We start from the raw sequence: 19,180 nt of genomic DNA on the forward strand, positions 1-19,180 counted from the left end.
CAGAGAAAGAACTGTGGAGTTTGAACAAAGACCAAAGAATATTGCCTTTAATTTTTAAAAAAAGCTATCTTATTATGTAATTTTGCTCTTATAATTTTTTCTTTAAGGAGATGATTTCTCTCTCAACACATTCAATTTTAATCAATGTATAGCATGGAAACAATGTAAAGACTATCAAACTGCCTTCTGTGGGGGTGGGGGAGGGAAGTGAGATGGGGGAAATAGTAAAATTCAAAGAACAATAAAAAAATTGAAGGCTAAATAGGAACTCAGGCAAAAAATGAAATAAAAACTAAGAAGAGTTTGTAAAATGCAAATGTTTTCAAGAAAAACAGCTCTGAAAACCTTTAACCTTTTATTACACATATCTTCAATATTCTACAAACCAGAATCCATGGGTCCAGGGGTCAGAAGATAAAATTTGTCACCCACTTCTTACCAGAGAGATGATGACTTAATGGAAAAATAGATCTATACATTTGTGGATGTGGTCAACGTGGGAATTTGTTTTGTGGGGCTATGCATATTCTTTAGAAGGGTTTTTTCTTTAATTTTTTTAAATTTAAGGCACTGGGGTTAAGTGACTTGCCCAAGGTCACACCTTAGGCAATTATTAAGTGATTGAATCCTGATTTGAACTCAGGTCCTCCTGACTCCAGGGCCTGACTCTATACACTACACCACCTAGCTGCTCCCAGGGTTTTTTCTTTTTTAAAAAATGTTCAGGGGTGGCCAGGTGACGCAGTGGATAGAGCACTGGCCTGGAGTCAGGAGAACCTGATTTCAAATCCGGCCTCAGACACTTAATAATTACCTAGCTGTGTGGCCTTGGGCAAGCCACTTAACCCCATTGCCTTGCAAAAACCTAAAAAAAAAAAGTTCAATAAGGGAGAGAAGTGAGCAGTGAGAGGGGAAAAATTATAAATGCTTGTAAAAATAAACACATTTTAAAATAAAGTGATGGGGTTAGACTAAATGATAACAAATTCAGAGCTTTAACTAGGAATTCTTGTGCCAGGAACCAACTCAATGAGGCGGGGTTAGAACATGCAGAGGAGATTGTCTCAGTCAGATGCAGTTCTATTGGGGATGTGGGCAATGGTACCTCATCTCTTCCCTAAGGACCCAAGTTCTAAAGCATTGTAAGCTGTCCTCTTGGTCTCAATCTTCCAATCTGAGGAGGAAATGGGAAGCGGATATGGTAGGGGAGTGTGTATGTGGGGAGGGGGAGAATGAGTACTGGCAGAATGGAAGAACCCTTGAGGATGATGATATGGGGTCTTGTAAAGGGACCCCTCCTCTGACACTTGCCAGCTATGGAACTTTGTGAAAGTCACTCACCTCTCTTTTTTTCATCTGTAAAATGAATGTGGTAGAATAAATGGTGTGGGCATGGGCATAGGTACCTGCAGAGCCAGTGTATAACAAAGGGAGGGGGTTCTTTAGAGGTCTGGACCCTGGACAAGTCACTTAACCCTGTTTGTCTCAGTTTCCTCATCTGTAAAATGAACTGAAAAAGGAAATGGCAAACCACTTCATTATCTCTGCCAAAAAAAATCTTATATGGGGTCATAAAGTGTTAGACACCACTAGAAACAATTAAACAATAGCAGCTTGGTTAAAGGTCCTAGTCATCCCCACCCTAGCTATAGCTACTGAAGAGTCTTCCAGAAGTTTCTTGATCTGCCAAACCAGGGAATTGGACCTGACCTCTCAGCTCCTTTTCATTTCTGCAGCTTCAGTATCCTACAAACCAGAAGCTCATTCTTCCAGACTCTGCTAGTGGAATGTGACAAACCCATACATTCAACTGATCCCGTTTATTTCTTCTCTTTGATTCATTTGTGAATATGAAAAAGAGGGCTGCCTTACACAATTATTATCTCCTCCCATTTTGCTGACTACTCCAATCAATGGCTTTACCATTCACTATTTGCCAAAAGGTTGTGGGATGACCAAAGGGATAGGGTGATAGGATCTCTGAGCTCCTAATTGGCAGTGCTCTTTGGAGACATAAATTCCTTTGTCATTAGTATTGAGCAATACCCCAAATTCCTGGTCCAGAACATCAGGGGAAATGGAATAGACCACTTACACCATTGCCAAAATGTCGCAATGTTGACAAACATGAAAATTGGCAGAGTCTGTTTGTTTTGTTTCTGGGGATAAGCACATTTAATACTGCTGCTGCACAGAAACCTAACACACAATTACAATTACATAAAAACTAAGCCTGATAAATGGAGAAAGGAGAGAAGAATGGCTGAGAGGAGGGGGAAGAAGACTTGTCTTCCTGTGAGAGTTTGTCTATCACTGAAACACTCTCTTCGCAGTTCTGTGAGACTGTAGATCTGACACACTCAATAAACAAAGGGGATTTAGAGTTAGGCACTGACCATCTGTCCAGATCGTCCTCAACTTTCCAAGCTTCCATTGAATAAAATTATCCATAATTATGTTGTCAAGATTTCATTTCCATACCCAGATGTGCCAGATCTGAGAAGAATTTAAAATTCTGTTGGCAGAAAGTGGCCTCATGGTGTGATTTACCAAGTGACCCTGCCTTAGACCCTTTCAGAGTCTAAATGTCAGAATTCAGAGCCATGATGAGGTTGATGAAGTGTCCATCAAGCTGAGAGCCAGAGGGATAGAGGAGAAAACTTAAATGCTCTGGGGGCCTATATTGTGCTACTGTTAATTCCAGAGACTCTGTGGGTTATTGAGAAGCTGTCTGAATGCTGAAGGGGGACAGGGCTAGAATAGAATTTCAGTGTATTTCTTCCAATGTGTATTACTTCCTCCATTTTCACCTTATGGCGAAGGCTCTAGGACATACACTACTTTCCTTAAATCTGGACTTTTGTTTATACTTTTTCTTATGCTTAGAATGACTTCCACTTTTGACCTTATCTAAATCTTAGCTAACTTCTCCTGTGAAATCTTCCTCTACCACCTTAAGAAAAAGTTTAATTATATCTTTTGTTTTTTCACCCAATTAAAATAATGGAGTCATAACCATTCCCATGCCAAGAGAATTGAACCATTCTTTGTGACAAAGAAAGTCAGTTAATCAAAAACCAATGAGGGGGTGACTATGTTTGACAGCACAGGCACCATTCTGCCTCTGCAGCCCCCTGCCTCCAAGAGGAGAGACATCTTTCCCTGCTACTTTGCTCTCTCCCCCTACTTCAAGTCCTTTTAACTGAAGTGTACAATTTATTACTTTATTATAAATGGTCTCATTTTCCAATTCCTTCATGAGCCTCCATGTTAAATCATCACCAAGGGTGTGCACTCAAGATTTATGCAATAAAACTACCACCAAGGAGTAAATGAATTATCTGGCATGTCTACTTAGCTGGAATAAAACTAATATTTGTACACATGAATAGGGTAACCCCAGAACCCCACTGAGAGACTTTTTAAATGTAACTTATTCAAAGGTAAAAAATTAAATTAAAAAATAGACAAGCAGAGGATTGGTCTAAAATTTGCATATGGGAATTAAGAAACCACACTGAGAGGTATTTGAGTGAAGATCAAAGTGACATCATGCAGGGCAGAGACTATAGACTCCGGGGTCAGCAGGAGGAATTAGATAATGACCAGATCACAGAGCTAGGGTGGAGGACCTCTGATTTCATATTCAGATAGGAAACTTCTTGAAGGCAAAAATTGTCTTTTGACTCTTTTGTATATTTCCGCACTTAGCACTTTGTAGGGGATTAATATATATTTAATCTTGTATTGAGGTCCAAAAGGATTGAACAAGTACAAAATGGGAATGTCAAGGATCTGGAACACTTCACCAGGAGGAGTAGAGAGGAGTCCATGTGCCCTGTCATTCAGTAAGAAGGAATAGTTGAGAAATATGAAAAGTATTTGTAATCCATGGGGTCATTTGGAGATGCTTCATAACCCAATGAGCCTGGTGTCATTATTTGGATGAAGCCTAAGATGATGATTGATGTGAATATGTAAAAATATTTGGACAGTGTGAAAAGACTCCATGTGGGAAAGGAATGTGGGTGGTGCCATCACCACCTGTTAAGAGGTAAAGGATGCTCCCTTCTTCTGGGGTGTTCACAATAGGAATGCCACTTCAAGTCATACTTGAAGAGGGTACCATGCCTACACATGGTGCACACCCATATGGGCGGTAAGCAACAATGATGCTGTATTATCAGATCAAGCTTTGTACTTTTTTAATCTGCATCTCATTGGCTGAATCCCAGGGACATCACTGGGCTACCTAATAGGAGAATTGTGGTTGCAAAGCATTTCAGCAATGTCAATGAGTTAGTAGTAACCTATGAGAGCTTGCAAAAAAAGGAAAAAGTCAAGTGTCCAAAGATATCGTTATTATTGTTGCTATGAATAATGCTAACATTTATTTATTATTTTTAGATTTGCAAAGTACTTTCTATTTCTCTATTATTTCTTTATTATCACATCTGGTCCTCACAAGAACTCCAGGAGATAAGTGTTGCTATTACTCCAATTTTATGAGTGAAGACAAAGGAAAGGGGACTTGCCCAGGATCACACAACTAGTAAGTGTCTGAAGCAGGATTTGAACTCTAGTCTTCCTCACTTCAGGCTTGGCAATCTACCCACTCTGCTACCTGCTGCAATATAAGCCGAGGGTCCAGGTCAAGGGAGGTGATAATTCCAATTTCCTCATCCCTGCTTAGACCGCATATGGAATACTAGGTTAGATATGAGCATTATATTTTAGAATGCATCTGGATATGAGGTAAGGGATTAGTAGTAAGAAGCCAGAAAAGTCAGAGATTCATAGATGATGCAAGGGTCTGATGTCCATATGCCATGAAAGCATTCTTCAAAGATGGAGAAGAAAGGTACCTGGCCTAGCCAGCACTGAACCACAGCACCCACCACAATCTGGAGTATTAACTCAGTCCTGGACCCCATAGTCTCAAAAGGATATTGGTATGCCAGGAGATGAAGGAGGGCGAAAAGGATGAGAACAAGCCCAACCCCAATCTCAGTAGACTAGGCCAGGAGAGCAGCTTCAGGATAGTGAGGGGCACAGTGGAAACAACACTGAATTGGAAGTCGTTGGATGTGAGTTCGAATCTTGCTAGACCCATCTGATTTTGAAACCTCACTAGATGATCTCTAAGTTTCCTGATGAACCCAAGTGCTTGATAGATTGTCAAGGATAAGAGAGTCTAAACTTGATCTCTCTGTCAAATCCAGGAGACAAAGCCAGGAGCTGTAGGTTGAAAAGATGCCCACACTCACACATACAAATTTTTAGGGTATTTTCCTAGCTACATTTAATGTGTATTTATGTACAAACTTAATATTGAGATGATGCCCTGATCTCACAAATTTCAATGACTTTCTATTGGCTGCCCAAGCAACCACATTGACAAGAGACTATTATCACATAATGACACTGAGAGAATTTCAATGTACTTTCAGACTTTAAATAAATCAGTTCCTTAAAAAGTCAATTTAAAGGAAAATGATTCATGACCAATAAAGGCATGTCTTTCTATCTGCCTGTCTGATGATGCTACAGAGCCCTGACTGAGTGACCTGAACTTTAAATAATTCAGTTCATCTATAAGAGAAAGAGACCAGATGATCTCAAAGGCACTTCTAGCAAGAGTTTCCTGATAAACAAATGAATGAATTAGTGAATGGATGAATAAACAAATAATCATTGAGCACCTCCCAGGTGCCTGGGACTATGCTGGAGCTACAAAAAGAGGCAAAAAAAGAGAACTAGAGTCGGGAGGACCCGAGTTCAAATTCAGCCTCAGATACTTCCTAGCTGTGTGACCCTCAGTAAGTCACCTAATCTTCTTTGCCTCAGTTTCCTTATCTGTAAAATAAGCTGGAAAGGGAAACGACAAACCAGTCCAGTGTCATCTCTGAGAAAACCCCAAATGGGATCACAAAGAGTCAGTCATTACTGAAACAACTGAATAACAGCAAAACCCTCAAGGAGCTTTCAATCTAGTTGGGGGTGGGGTGGGAAGACAACAAGCAAATCTGTTATAAACAAAGCATCTACAGGGTAGAAGGGAAATAAGGAAGAGAGGGAAGGCACTGGAATGAAGGGGGGCTGGGCAAGGTTTGCTGAAGAAGGCAGGGTTTTAGTTAGGAATTTACAAAAATCATAGAGCTCAGTGGTCAGGAGTTCCAGACATGTACAGCCAGAGAGAATGAGAGAGCCAAGAGTTGGAGGTTTTGTTCAGAAAAGTCAGGAGGTCAGTATCACTGGACCCGAGAGAATGTGAGAACATGGTGTAAGAAGAGGAAGGGAGGAGGGGACAGTTATGAATAAATTTGAAGACCAAACAGCATTTTATATTTGATTCTGAAAGTCACTGGGAATCACTGGAGTTTACTGAGTGAGAAGAGGTGGCGTGATCAGACTTGCACTTTAGGAAAATCAATAGACTGACTGAATGGAGGGTGACCTGCAGTGTAGAGAGACTGGAGGCAGGCAGACACCTCCCAGCAGGGGTGAGATGAAGAGGGTTTGTACCAGGTTGGGGGCAGTGTCAGAAGACAGAAGGGGAAATATTCAGAGATGTTGCAGAAGTGAAAATAGCAGGTCTTGCCAACAGTTTGAACGTGGGTTGTGGGTGAGAGAGAGTGAGGGATCCAGGATGGCCCTTAGGCTCACTGGACATCATAGGAGCAAGGTTCAAGGGGCAAGATGTGGAAACTGAGGTCCTGAGAAATGAATTGTCTCGCTTACAAGCACATAGCAAGGCGGTGGAGGAGGAAAGACATACATCCAAGTTTCTAGCTGCAGAGGCAGAACCCATCCAGCATCTCACCCAGACATTACAATCATCATAATAGTTTCTATTTATAGAGTTTTTAAGGTTTGTAATGTATATTACAGATGCTATCTCATTTGATCCTCACGACAATCCTGGAAAAGAGGGGCAATTATGATCCCATTTCACAGATGAGGAAATAGAGGCTGATAGAGATGACATGCCCATGGGAGGATTTGAACCCAGGTCTAATGACTCCATGCCTAGAACTCCATCTGCTATGCCACCTCACAAATCATTTGCTTTGTATTACTTGGCCTTGATTACTTGGCACATACCGAACTGCTTCCTCTTTGTCTCTGTATCACCAGGGCCTCACCCTACAGATGGCAATAAGTCACTAAATAAACATTCATGTCAAAATAAAAATGACTCAGGACTGTGAGCTTTGTTCATCTCCATACACACTGAACCAGAGTTAAGCAACACTACCCAAGTCAGATAAATCCATACAACATCCACTTTGAGAGACTGGAGGAGAACTTACCTTCCTGAATTTTTCCACTTTTGATGTAAGGCGTGAGGAAGAGTGGCTGTCCTGGGTCTCCATAACCCGGACTACAGACTCGAAAATTTCTATACAAGGAGCCAAAAATGCCTTCACTGGGCTCCAGGGTCAGCAGGACCAACAGGATGGTTGCCTTCCACATCTTGCCAATAACTCTCTCTAGGAGAAAAAGCCACAAGGAATCAGTCAAGGCTCTCACTGTCCAGAGGGCACCCTCCTGACCACATTCAATACCAGCCCACATCAAAGTTAATACACACACACACACACACACACACACACACACACACACACACACACACACTGATGAACTGTGCAGCAGGGGGCAGCTAGGTAGTGCAGTGCATAGAGTATCAGCCCTAGAGTCAGGAGGACCCGAGTTCAAATCCAGCCTCAGACACTTAATAATTGCCTAGTTCCATGACCTTGGACAAGTCATTTAACCCCACTGCTTTGGGAAAAAAAAGAACTCTGTAATAGGAAGTACAAAAAGGATGATCCCCATGATCTCAGTGTCTACAGATTCAAAATTCATAAGCTTTGGAGACAGGTTTCAAACCCACCTCTCTGGACTTCAAGTCTAAGAGACATTTCATTTCCTCACAGACCAGAGACATCCAAATGGACAGGGACCTTTGATGCCATCCAGTTCTAAAATCCCTTCATTTTACACCTGAGGAACCTGGGGCCCAGAGATGCTGTAGACAAATAGCAGGAGGCAAAACCAGAATTTGAATCCAGGATCCAAGTTAATTTCCAAATGCTTCTCATACAGAGTGTTGGGGAGAATCAACCATAAGTCTCTATACCACTGATGCTTATAGTCAGGAAGACAAGACCAGCATCATGGAATCACCAAATGTCAGAGATGAAAGAGAAATTAGCAGTCACTCCTAAAATACCCTAATGTTTAAGAAGGTTTCCCTTACATCAAGTCTACATTCATCTCTCTGAAAATTCTAGCCCCTACCCTAGTCTGCCCTCTGAGATCAAATAAAATACTTCTAATCCCCCCTTGATTGATATATCAGAAACTAATGAATTTAAATTAAGAATCTTGGCTTTTCCACCTACAGGATAATTGGTACATATGAGGCAATAAGCTCTCCATCCCTGATGGCGATGGGAGGCGGCCTATGCCAGGTAAGTCAAAACCAGTCCCATCACTTCTACTACCACCTCCCCTCAGATCCTGATAGAGGTGGTCCAGGACGCTGAGCCCATGAGCCTTGGGCACATCCCAGATCGCAGGTTCTGCTTCTATCCCAGCCCCTGAGCCATAACTGAGGGGAGCAGTCACTAAATCCATTGTTTAGGAGAATGATCACTGTGGAGAAGAAGCCCCATTAGACACCTTTGTCAACACCAATGGTTAATTTGAGCAAGTGAGCCCACAGTCCCCTCTCTTTTCTTTCCACCCTCCCCTCACCAGTGGTCCTATTCCAGATCAGTCATTATCATAGGAAGTCCCCCCCACCATCACCCCCATCCCACAGAGACACAGTCTGGTACCTGCTTCAGCAGGGACTGCAGCCACACCAATCCTTGGCACAACATCAGAATCAGAGAGGATTTGATCAGTAGACATGACATAAAAATCAAACATTTCCCACTTGCTTTGCTCTCTTGCTCTAAGAGACCTTTTCATTTGCCTGGCAACTCATCTCTCCTTTGGGTTGGCTGCCCTATTAGAATGGGAGTTCTCTATTGCAAGGACTGCCTTATTTATTCCTATCTCCATGGCAGTTCAGGGGCTCTACTTCCCCCTCAAATGATCACGTGCCTATCATTCCAAGTACTTAGTCTGCAATATCAGCAGATCATGGTGCAGGGAAGTGCCCAAGGGGCCCCAAGTCCATCTCTCTGCATTTTGCAGATGAAAAAATGGAAAAACAAAGAAGATAACTTGTCCAGGGTCATACCAAAAGAATGTGTCTGAGGTGAGATTTGAATCCAAGGCTTCCTGATTCTAACCCAAAGCCATATCCACTCTTCCATATTGCCTTCTATGATTGCACATTGGAGTAGATTGGAAATATAATCCAGATACACAGATCTTTTTTATTTTTTAAATTTTATATTATAATAATCTTGTTATGAGAGTAAACATAAGTCCCTCCCCAAGAAGGTGAGAAATCTCAAGACTAGTGAGAGGAAAAAAAAAAAATGTACTTGAGTCTGTGTTCAGATTCCAATGGGTCTGTCTCTAGGGTGAATTGCTTTCTTTATCATAAGTCCACCAGAGAAGCTGCTTCAATATTTCTCCCACAGTGATACACACATCGTAAAACCAAACCACATGGGTGAATCAAAGGAAAGAAAGGGAGAAACAGAGGCCTAACAGTTAACAGACATGAGCATTCTCAGACCCTCACATTGAAAAAACGGAGTTGATCTCCTCTCAGCTCCCTTCCCACTCCACACTGTCCAGGAAGTTTGGCAGACCACACCTCAAATGCCAAGACACAAAAAAATCATATGCAATTATGCTAATACCCAGGCCCTTCCTGCCTGCACAGTCCTTTAAATGCCAACTCATGAAATGATATGATAATGCAAAAATGCATAAAAGCATTTGAACCTCCACACACTTTTCACACCATTCCTTTGGCAGAATGTAAAAACAATGGCTTAATTTAAACAAGTGAAAATGTCTTTCAGCTCCATTTTCCCAATAAGAAAAAAGTTCATAATTGTAATTTGATGGAATATTTGATTGCCACAAGCATGTCTCTTATGGTTAGCATAATATAATTTCCTGTATTTAATGCAAACATGCCAAACTAAATATAGCAAGTGGTTGAGAAATGTTTTTTACTGTCAGTATCTATACAAGGTGGGTGGGGGGAGATGATACTGTAAAATCAAACAAGCCTTCCAGAAGCCTGGGGCCTCAAGTCCCAATAGCTCTGGAAAATAGAGAATTTTTTCAAAAAATATATGGAACTTGTTGGTTTAATATTTGACTACAAGAGTTGTTTTTTCAAGGAAAGAAAAGAACCAACCTCCAGGCAAACAGCTTCAGAAGCAAAATGTCTGTCTTGTAAGAGATGGAAGGAACTGTTTCAGTAAGTGGTTTTTCCTAAGGGGGAAAAAAATAGAAACCCATCAGGCCTGTATTTTTCGATCTTCACTCAATAAACCTCAAGGCCTTTTTAATGGAGGACATTAATATTTAAATAACCAGGGCAATTCTAGCCCTGTCCCTGTAATCAGAGGCTGACTGAAAGGGAGGAAGGGAAAAACAAGCCAAAATGGCCTTGCTTTAATTGGCAGGAATGCAATAGAGAAAAACGGGAAGTATTCCAATTTAGGCACTACCTCTAATATCTGATCAGAGGGTTAGAAAAGGAAAAAGCATGTCTTGTCAGTGAATTAAAGAAGGCTGATCTCTCTTCCTACTTCTTACAGACATTTCTGAAGTTGTCTGCCCATATCTTAAGGGACCTGAGTTATGGAAGGCTTTGGATTTAGATCACAAGCTCCGGTCAATTCTGCCATGCTGGGAAGGCATTGAGGGCATTCCCATCAACAGATGGGTCAATCAGCTTTGCTAGGGCCAGTCAAAGTAAGCATGGAGAGGATCATCTTCACAAGGCAAGCCATTGAGTGATGATCATTTTTTTTAGCAATGGCAATCCATGAAATAAAGAAAAATACAAAATGATGTCAGAGCAGTAGAAAATGGGACAGAGGATGTTGAGAATCATGTACTTTCTAAATTATCAATAAACCTTCACTGTCGGTACTCTAAATGTGAGATCTTTGTCTGCTGGAGAAAGTGAATCCTATCTATTATGACATCTAATTATAAATGTAGCCAGATGATAGAGGGACAAATCACAAGGGCTCCTTGAAAAGGCAAAGAGAGGAGTCCATAGGGTCACAGACGTCAATGAATAAATTGATAATGATTCAGTAAGTGCCCACTATGTGCCATTTATTAACCACCTACTACCATGCTAAAGTACTGGGAAATCCAAAAAGAAGCAAGAAGCTCACAATCTAAAGAGGGAGAAAACATACCAATAGATCTCTTACAGTCATTTCTGAACTAATTATATATGGGAACAGATAGATCACTAGCTTGTTAAAGTGAAAAATTCATTTAAGACCAGAAGAATTAAAACACCCAAAGTATGCAGCTAAAACAACTCTAATTAAACCAAAATAAGTTATGCCAATAAATAGGATATGGATCGATAAAAGGAGATTGACACCAACTCCAACAATTTCATGCAAAAGTTTAATGGGTATAAATCAACTGCCAAAACAAGGGATCAGCCAAGAAAAGGCTCATGGTAACCAAGAGTAGAACTGAATTATTTTTTAACAATATAGAAGAAAATATATCATAATATATACAGAAAATATGTAAATATGTAAATGCAGAAAGCATAGTATTATCTGTGTATCTGTATATATCTATACTATAGATACATAGGTATACAGAAGAACATATTACATAAAATTAACTACAATGAACCTATAACACATTATGGATACATAAGTATCTAGGAGTAAATTATATACAAATTAATTACAAAGAACCTATGGGGAAAAATATGTGTCTATATTCAGAAAAAGAATTGATAAAAAGCAGTATGTATAGAATGATCTTATATATTTATGTGTCTGTGTGTGTATACACACTCACACAAGCATATTTGTGTCTACTAGTAGGTGTTTGGGAGAGCAAGGGAAGGAAGAAAAAAGGAAAAAGTTACATGATAACTTTAGAGCAGCACTGATTTAAAAAAATTTTTTTGGTTAGATCTGTGGGAAAAGAAGCATGGAAATGTATAAACCACATTACCTCAAAAATACAGAGAAGCAGTAGAGGATAAAATCAATTTAAAGAAAACTAGTAAGAGATCCAGAGAAGCAACATCATCCCAAGGAGCACAACAAATAGACAAAAGATTGCAAAGATTCTTTTTTTTTTTAAGTACATACTTTCCACCATTAAGGACAGTGAATCCAAAGCATCTGGATTCTGATTATTTTAAATGAGATAACTGTGGAATCCTTAGCACAGTGCAATGCTACATAAATATTAACCATTCTTATTAACATCACACAGTAGCTGGACCTATAGACAATTGAGTCCACTTTCAGCAAAGATGAGAAATGAAGTTGGACAAGACCAAATGCACCCAGAGAAACCTATTACTACTGGAAATGAAAGCTGTGAAGGTGCTGAGGGATAAAATCTCAAGAAATTGTAAAAAAGAAACTACAACACTAAAGACAAGGAGGAAAAAGAAATTTCCTGCCACAATATCATCCCAATATTATTTATTACTGAGTCACTCAATTGGCAAACATTTCTTACTATAATACATAGCACTGTGGTGGATGATAGAGAAGGTACGAATAAAAAAGAACCAATCCCTTCCCAAGCTTGAATCTTTCTTAGACATTACTTATCTAACTCTGGACAAGTCACTCAATCTCCAGTTGCCTTTGTTTCCTCATCTATAAAATGGGCTTAACAATGGCACCTCTCAGCTAGTGTGGTGAGGATCAAAGAGATATTTGTAAAGCCCTTTGTATATTCTGATGAGCTGTATAAATGCTCTGGAGAGGGAGGGATATCTTTGGCAATGAAAGTGATGTAAAAACAAGAGACATATATAATTGTCTTTTGTTTTGTATATCCATGTATTTAGATTTAAGTAGGCTAATAAAGGAATTTGTTTTTTCTTGTTTATAATGGGATTGTTTTTCTTTCTCAATGTCTGTGGGGGGGGGAGTAGGAGGGAGAAAAGGTGGATTGCCATTGAAAAAATGAAAATTTAATTTTAAATATAATCATTACTAGCATTTGTACAGCTCATCAGAATATACAAAGGGTTTTACAAATATCTCTTTGATCCTCACAACAACACTAGCTGAGAGGTGCCATTGTTAAACCCATTTTATAGATGAGGAAACAAAGGCAACTGGAGATTGAGTGACTTGTCCAGAGTTAGATAAGTAATGTCTAAGAAAGATTCAAACTTGGGAAGGGATTGGTTCTTTTTTATTCGTACCTTCTCTATCATCCACCACAGTGCTATGTATTATAGTAAGAAATGTTTGTCAATTGAGTGACTTAGTAATAAATAATAGAGATAGGAGAAGGGAAAGGAAAAGGAATTTATTAAGTGCTACTGTTTGGTAAATGCACTACAATTATTATCACATCTGATTCTCACAATAACCCTGGGTGCTAAGGGCTATTATTATGACTATCTTTTAGATGAGGAAACTGAGGAAGGCAAATGTTAAGTGATTTGCTCAGTGCTACACTATTAGTAAATATTGAGAATGGATTTGAACCCAGGTCTTTTGGACTCCACCAACATGGAAATGCCTCTTGTGTCAGCGAAGCTGAATTCAGATCCCAGCTCTGATGCTTATGATGTATGCATGTGACCTTGGACAATTCATTTACTTTCCCTATGCCCCAATTCTGAATCTGTAAAATGAGAGGATTGTACTGGGTGATCTCTGAAGTTCCATCTGACTCTAAATCTATAACCCTGAGCCCCAAACTCTCTTTAGCTCTTCTGTAAAATGAGGGTTCCTTCTCAGCTTCTAAATTTATGCCCCCTTTTCTCTTCCCGCTCTTCCAATCTGCCCCCAGCCCAGTTGTTGAAGCAGCAGATGGCCAGACTGACCCATAGCATGGTCAGCTTCATGACTGCTCATTGTTAAGAACTCATTGGGTCCCCAAAATGTCAAATGTCCTCCCCACCCCCCAGAAAGGGCAGCGAATGAGTCCTCATTGTATTCAGCTGAATTCAACCCATACCTGCTGTCACCTGTCCATCTGCAAAGAACAAGGCCCTAGGCAGCCACCCAAGGCAGGGAATTCTGGGAGGCAAAGGGGCAGCTCTGAGAATTGTTGAGAATTGTGGTGAGATCTGGTTCTGATGAAAAGTTGTAGCTCACAGCAAATAACCTGACCCATAGCAAGTGCCCAATAAATACTTACTGAATGAACAAATTAATTGACTAATTGAGAAGACATTGAGGGTGGAACCAAGAGAAATTTGAAAACCAGATGTTCTAGTCTTAGGAGCCTTCTTCTGCCCTGTATGATTCCTCCTCCAGTCCAGTTTTAATATGCTTTTCTTTCTTTAGTTATGGTCTTCAGGGCCTCTAAAGGCAGGACTAGCAAGGGGCAGATGGATACTGGGAGGAATTTCCTAAGAAGTAATGCTGTTCCCTAAGGGAAGGGAGACTGCGGGGTCCCCCTACAGGGAGGTCTTCAAGCAGAGGCTGGAGAACTATAGGGTAAGCTATAAAGGAAGAGTTTGTGTCCGGATAGAATTGTACCAGGAGTCTACGTCTAGGATTCCTGTTAAAAAATCATGACTTCATTGAGGGGCCTTTGGAGGTCACAGTCTTGATTGGATAACATTCACATGATTCCAAACCAAAGAGAATCCCAAAGGAAACATCAACCTTCAACATTTCGTTATCGTTAAAATTTCTCCCAATCTTACTACGAGTACTGCCATTTCACACATCTCTTTGGGTCACTGCTAAGGAAAAGAACAGCAATTTCTTGGACTCTCCAGTTGACTTCTTGGGCCACATTAGTTTCCTGGAATTCTCCTCCCATAGAATCTCAGATTTAGACTTTCCAAAAACCTCAGGGGCTATCCAGTTCCATTTTACAGATAAGGAAAATGGTGGCCTAGAGAGGTCATCCTGCCAGTATTTTGAGCTAAGACTGAACCAGGTCTCCATTGCTATAGCCTCTACATTAGGTTTCCTTTTTTTTTCCATTTCTTCCCATGGACCTTCATTTCATTCTCTCTAAATCTCCCAAGAGTGCTCTTGTAAAAACTCTCCAAAATTTCTCCCAAATTTCCTTTAATCATCTCACTCAGACAAGACACACTGTCTAGTGATTCTAAGTAGTCTTATGCTAATGAGCATAGGAGTGGGGAAAATTCCCTCATCTCTGGCTCAGGTTTGTTTCTATGGCAATGGTATAGCAACGACACTATTACTGATTAACATTTAGCATGCTCACCACTAGGATCACTAACTCTTTCTAACCTGGTCTTCCTGGTTTCATTTTCCTCTATACGTGTATTTACTTATGTTTACTGAAGGTCAGTTTGTGTGTTGAAAATCCTTTTTATCAATTATTCACCATGTAATTTTGATTCTATTGATATCCTCCAAGGTTTAGGAAACTCTGCCTCTCAATCTGTATTCTCTCCCATACCTGACTTTTCATGACTTGAACTTTTTTGCTAAATTTCTGCTACAGTGGACCAGCACTGACCTACTTGCTAGTTCTCAAATGTCATCCTCTTTTGGCACTGGTTCTTCCATACCTGGTTTTCTCTCCTCAATCCTGTCTGACAGAATCTTCAGCTTCCTTCAAGGGTCTATTCAAATGCTATCTTCAGCAGAAAAGGCAGTGGATAGAGCAGTAGGCTTGGAGTCAGGAAGACCTGAGTTCAAATTTGACCTCAGACACTTACTAGCTATGTGAGCCTGGGTAAGTCACTTAACTGTTTGCCTCAGTTTCCTTATCTGAAAATGAGTTGCAGAAGAAAATGGTAAAGCACTCCAATATCTCTACCAAGACAACTCTAAATGGGGACACAAAGAGTTGGACACAACAATATGGCAGAAAGTCCTCCAGATGATAAATCTTTTCCTTCTGGCATTACCATCAATATACTCCTTTTATGTCACTAGTCCTCTTCAAGAAGGAAAGATAAACAACAACACATGTGTTTACATGTCTCTCTCCCCCCCATTCTCCGAATCCTTAAAATGTCAGCTCCTGGAGGGCAGAGACTGTTCTTGCCTTATTTTGTATGCATAGCCCTTCTGAAGAGTCTAACACAAAGTAGGAATTTAATAAATACTGGCTGGCCTAGATGGGTAAAAGAGAGAAAATAGAGAAAGAAAAAAGAAAGAGAGGAGGGAGGGAAGTAGGGGAGAAAGAGAGAAAACAAGGCAAGGCAAGATAAGAGAATAGATGAAGAGAGGAGAAAGAGATAGAGATAGAGAGGGAAGAAGAACAGAGTCACCCCATGTGGTCAAATATTATAAAAATGAGGAAGAAAATCATGGGCAGGAGGTAAGATACAAAGAAAAAGCAGACATAAAACTAGAGACAATTGGGGGTGGCTAGGTGGCACAGTGGATAGAGCACAAGCCCTCAGGAGTACCTGAGTTTCAAATCCTTTCTCAGACACTTCATAATTAATTACCTAGCCGTGTGGCCTTGGGCAAGCCACTTAACCCCATTGCCTTGCAAAAAAAAAAAAACCTAAAAAAAACTAGAGACAATTAAACTTTGATTATGATTATTATTATTTTATTAGTGATAATACTATATCTAGCATTCATAGCACTTTGAGGTTTGCCAAGTATTTTCCATCTATTATCTTATTTGATCATCACAATAACCCCATCTAAGCTATTATTATCTTCATTTTACGGATGAGGAAAATAAGGCTGAAAAATTAAGTCATTAAATCAAGTAATTAATGTCTGAAGCAGGATTTAAACTGGGGTCTCCCTGGCTCCAAATCTTACACCCTTTTTACTGCTCCACTTTGATGCCCTGATTAATCAAAATCATCAAATTCTAAGATGTCTAAATCTTAAGTCTAAGAGAAATGGAGAAACAGAGCTCTTCCTCCTCTCAAGAGAGAGGTGGTGGACTACAGCTCTGGAATGTGGTCTGCTTTGTTAAAAAGTAATTGTATCTGGGGTGGCTAGATGGTGTAGTGGATAGAGCACTGGCCCTGGAGTCAGGAGGACCTGAATTCAAATCCAGCCTCAGATACTTAATAATGACCTAACTTTAGTGGCCTTGGGCAAGCCACTTAACCCCATTGCCTTGCAAAAACTTAAAAAAAAACCAGTGACTGTGTCTGCAGAATGGCTAAACTGTCTTTCTTTGTTTCAAAAAAAAGGTCTAATGATATAAGTGGGGAGAGATGGTTACAGGAAAATGATGGTGATATAAAACCAAAATCCAGCAATATTATGTTTTGCTACTAAATAAAATGAATTCAAACAAACAAGAAACTGTAGGGGAAGTTGGCGGCTCTAGGTTTCTAAGGGAAGATTTTTGTCTTTGGAGCCCAGGAACAGGGCATAGATGCCAGATCTGCCATTCGTTGCTGTCTGGGGGGAACTGGAGAGGCCCTCATTTCCTCATTCTTAAAATGGGGTTTAAGGTTTCTTCTAGCCCTAAGACATGGGAATGCTCAAGGTTAGCTAACATGGGAGAAGCGGGGGACCCGTTGGCTTTTCAACAACTGCCACTGATCGCTAGGGCTGCCCAGTTAATGAGGCTGCCTCTAGAAACGTCTCCTCTGTTCCTGAGCACAAGGAACAAGCCACGCAGGGCAATGATTCTATCAGTGCATGAAAAATCTGAGCCAGCTTTTGCTTGGGGCAGCTATGTTAACATGATCTTCTATCACACTGCAGTTGGCAAAGATAACACTTTGCAGCAAAGCCTAAAGTCAGGGAGACAGAGATTCAGAGACAGAGATAGAGACAGGAGGAAGGGAAAGCGGAAAGAGGGGAGAGAGAGAGAGAGAAGCAGAGAAGGGCAATGAAGAGAGAGGGAGAGACAGGCAGACAGACAGAGGAGCCCACAAGGTCTCAGGAACAGTGAGACACCTGTCAGACTTGCAAAGAAGCATCTTTTTCAGAATTATTTGGGAATCTGGAGGTCTCCTTCCTTATAGCTTTAAAGGATGGCTTCCTTGGTCTCTCTTCCCTCCCCAGAAAGCTCTCTGGGGATCCCATGTCTCAGTAAGGTGCCAGCCCACAGAGCTTACCTGTCAGTTGATCAGGCACCACAAGAGTCTCATGAAGAAGACCCAGCAGCTGAGGTTTTTATACTCAGACCTTTACTGTGACTTCCAAAGTCCTCTGCTATCAACTTAAAGTGACTAATTATGGGCTTTAGAATTGTTCTCCAACAGGTTTTCTCTTGCTTAATCACCTTCTCTTGCCACATCCCTAATTAAGGGAGGTGAGGTGGAAATGCCTGAGATGGAGTCAAAAGATCTAGATTTAATTTCCAGAACTGCCACCTGTGTGGTGTGGGGAAAACAACTTTACATCAGTTTCCTTGTCTGTAAACCTGGAGGTTGGATGATGTGGCCTTGAAAGTCCTTTCTAGTCTTAGATCTATGATCCTGTGTGTGACCATGGACATGTCACATAAATTCTAAAATTAAGAAGAACCTTAAAACATAGGGTTAAAATTGCATAACAAGAACCACAAAAAAATGAATTAGACAGGAAGTTTTATTCTCTGGGATTTACCATTATTCTTAGGTGGAGACCATTCTAGTAATGACCACATCAAGAAAATTTATACAGCAACAAGGGGAGGGGAACAGATTATACAAAACAATAGACAAAACTTTAAATTTGCCTAGAGACCATTCTATTATTTGCTATCAGAAAAAAAAATCCTTCTACAATTCAATTTTGCCTGAGAGATATATAATTTTTTTTTAGTTTAAGTGCCAAGAACATGGGGCAAGTACTCTTTTCAAATTATAAAGGATATAATTCTTTTTGGATTAAGGAGATCAAGTCTTCTTTTCAAAGTCAGAGGAGAACGCGTTCCATTACTTAAATAACTAAGAAACATCCTTTCAATAGGAATAGTTGTAAAAACTTACAGTAATGATTATACTTTCACATTTTCCCCCATTTTGATCAAAGATGATGTCATTACTTCAGCTATGGATCAACTAAAGAAATAAAAAACAATGAGAGGCATATTGGAGGGGGAAAGAGCATCTTTAGGAGACCTAGAAATTGCTAGTATGTATATAAAAGAAATG

At 40.2% G+C, this 19,180-nt stretch overlaps 1 protein-coding gene across 5 annotated transcripts in view; it reads right to left on the reverse strand.

Moving 5' to 3' along the window:
• CPVL (carboxypeptidase vitellogenic like) overlaps window positions 1-19,180 on the reverse strand; it is a 137,037-nt gene that overhangs the window by 106,417 nt on the left and 11,440 nt on the right. For 2 of the 5 annotated variants that reach the window (XM_074195561.1, XM_074195562.1), the window contains exons 2-3: window positions 10,340-10,416; window positions 7,314-7,493 (exon numbers count right to left, since the gene is read on the reverse strand). In XM_074195561.1, coding sequence (XP_074051662.1) covers window positions 7,314-7,476 — 163 coding nt within the window. In that variant the 5' untranslated portion in view covers window positions 7,477-7,493; window positions 10,340-10,416. Of the gene's footprint in view, window positions 1-7,313; window positions 7,494-8,846; window positions 9,033-10,339; window positions 10,417-19,180 lie in introns of those variants that run through there. The other 3 variants (XM_074195564.1, XM_074195565.1, XM_074195560.1) reach the window with 2 other exon arrangements.

The sequence above is a fragment of the Macrotis lagotis genome, chromosome 7 (assembly GCF_037893015.1).
Source record: "Macrotis lagotis isolate mMagLag1 chromosome 7, bilby.v1.9.chrom.fasta, whole genome shotgun sequence".
NCBI classification, from domain to species: domain Eukaryota; kingdom Metazoa; phylum Chordata; class Mammalia; order Peramelemorphia; family Peramelidae; genus Macrotis; species Macrotis lagotis.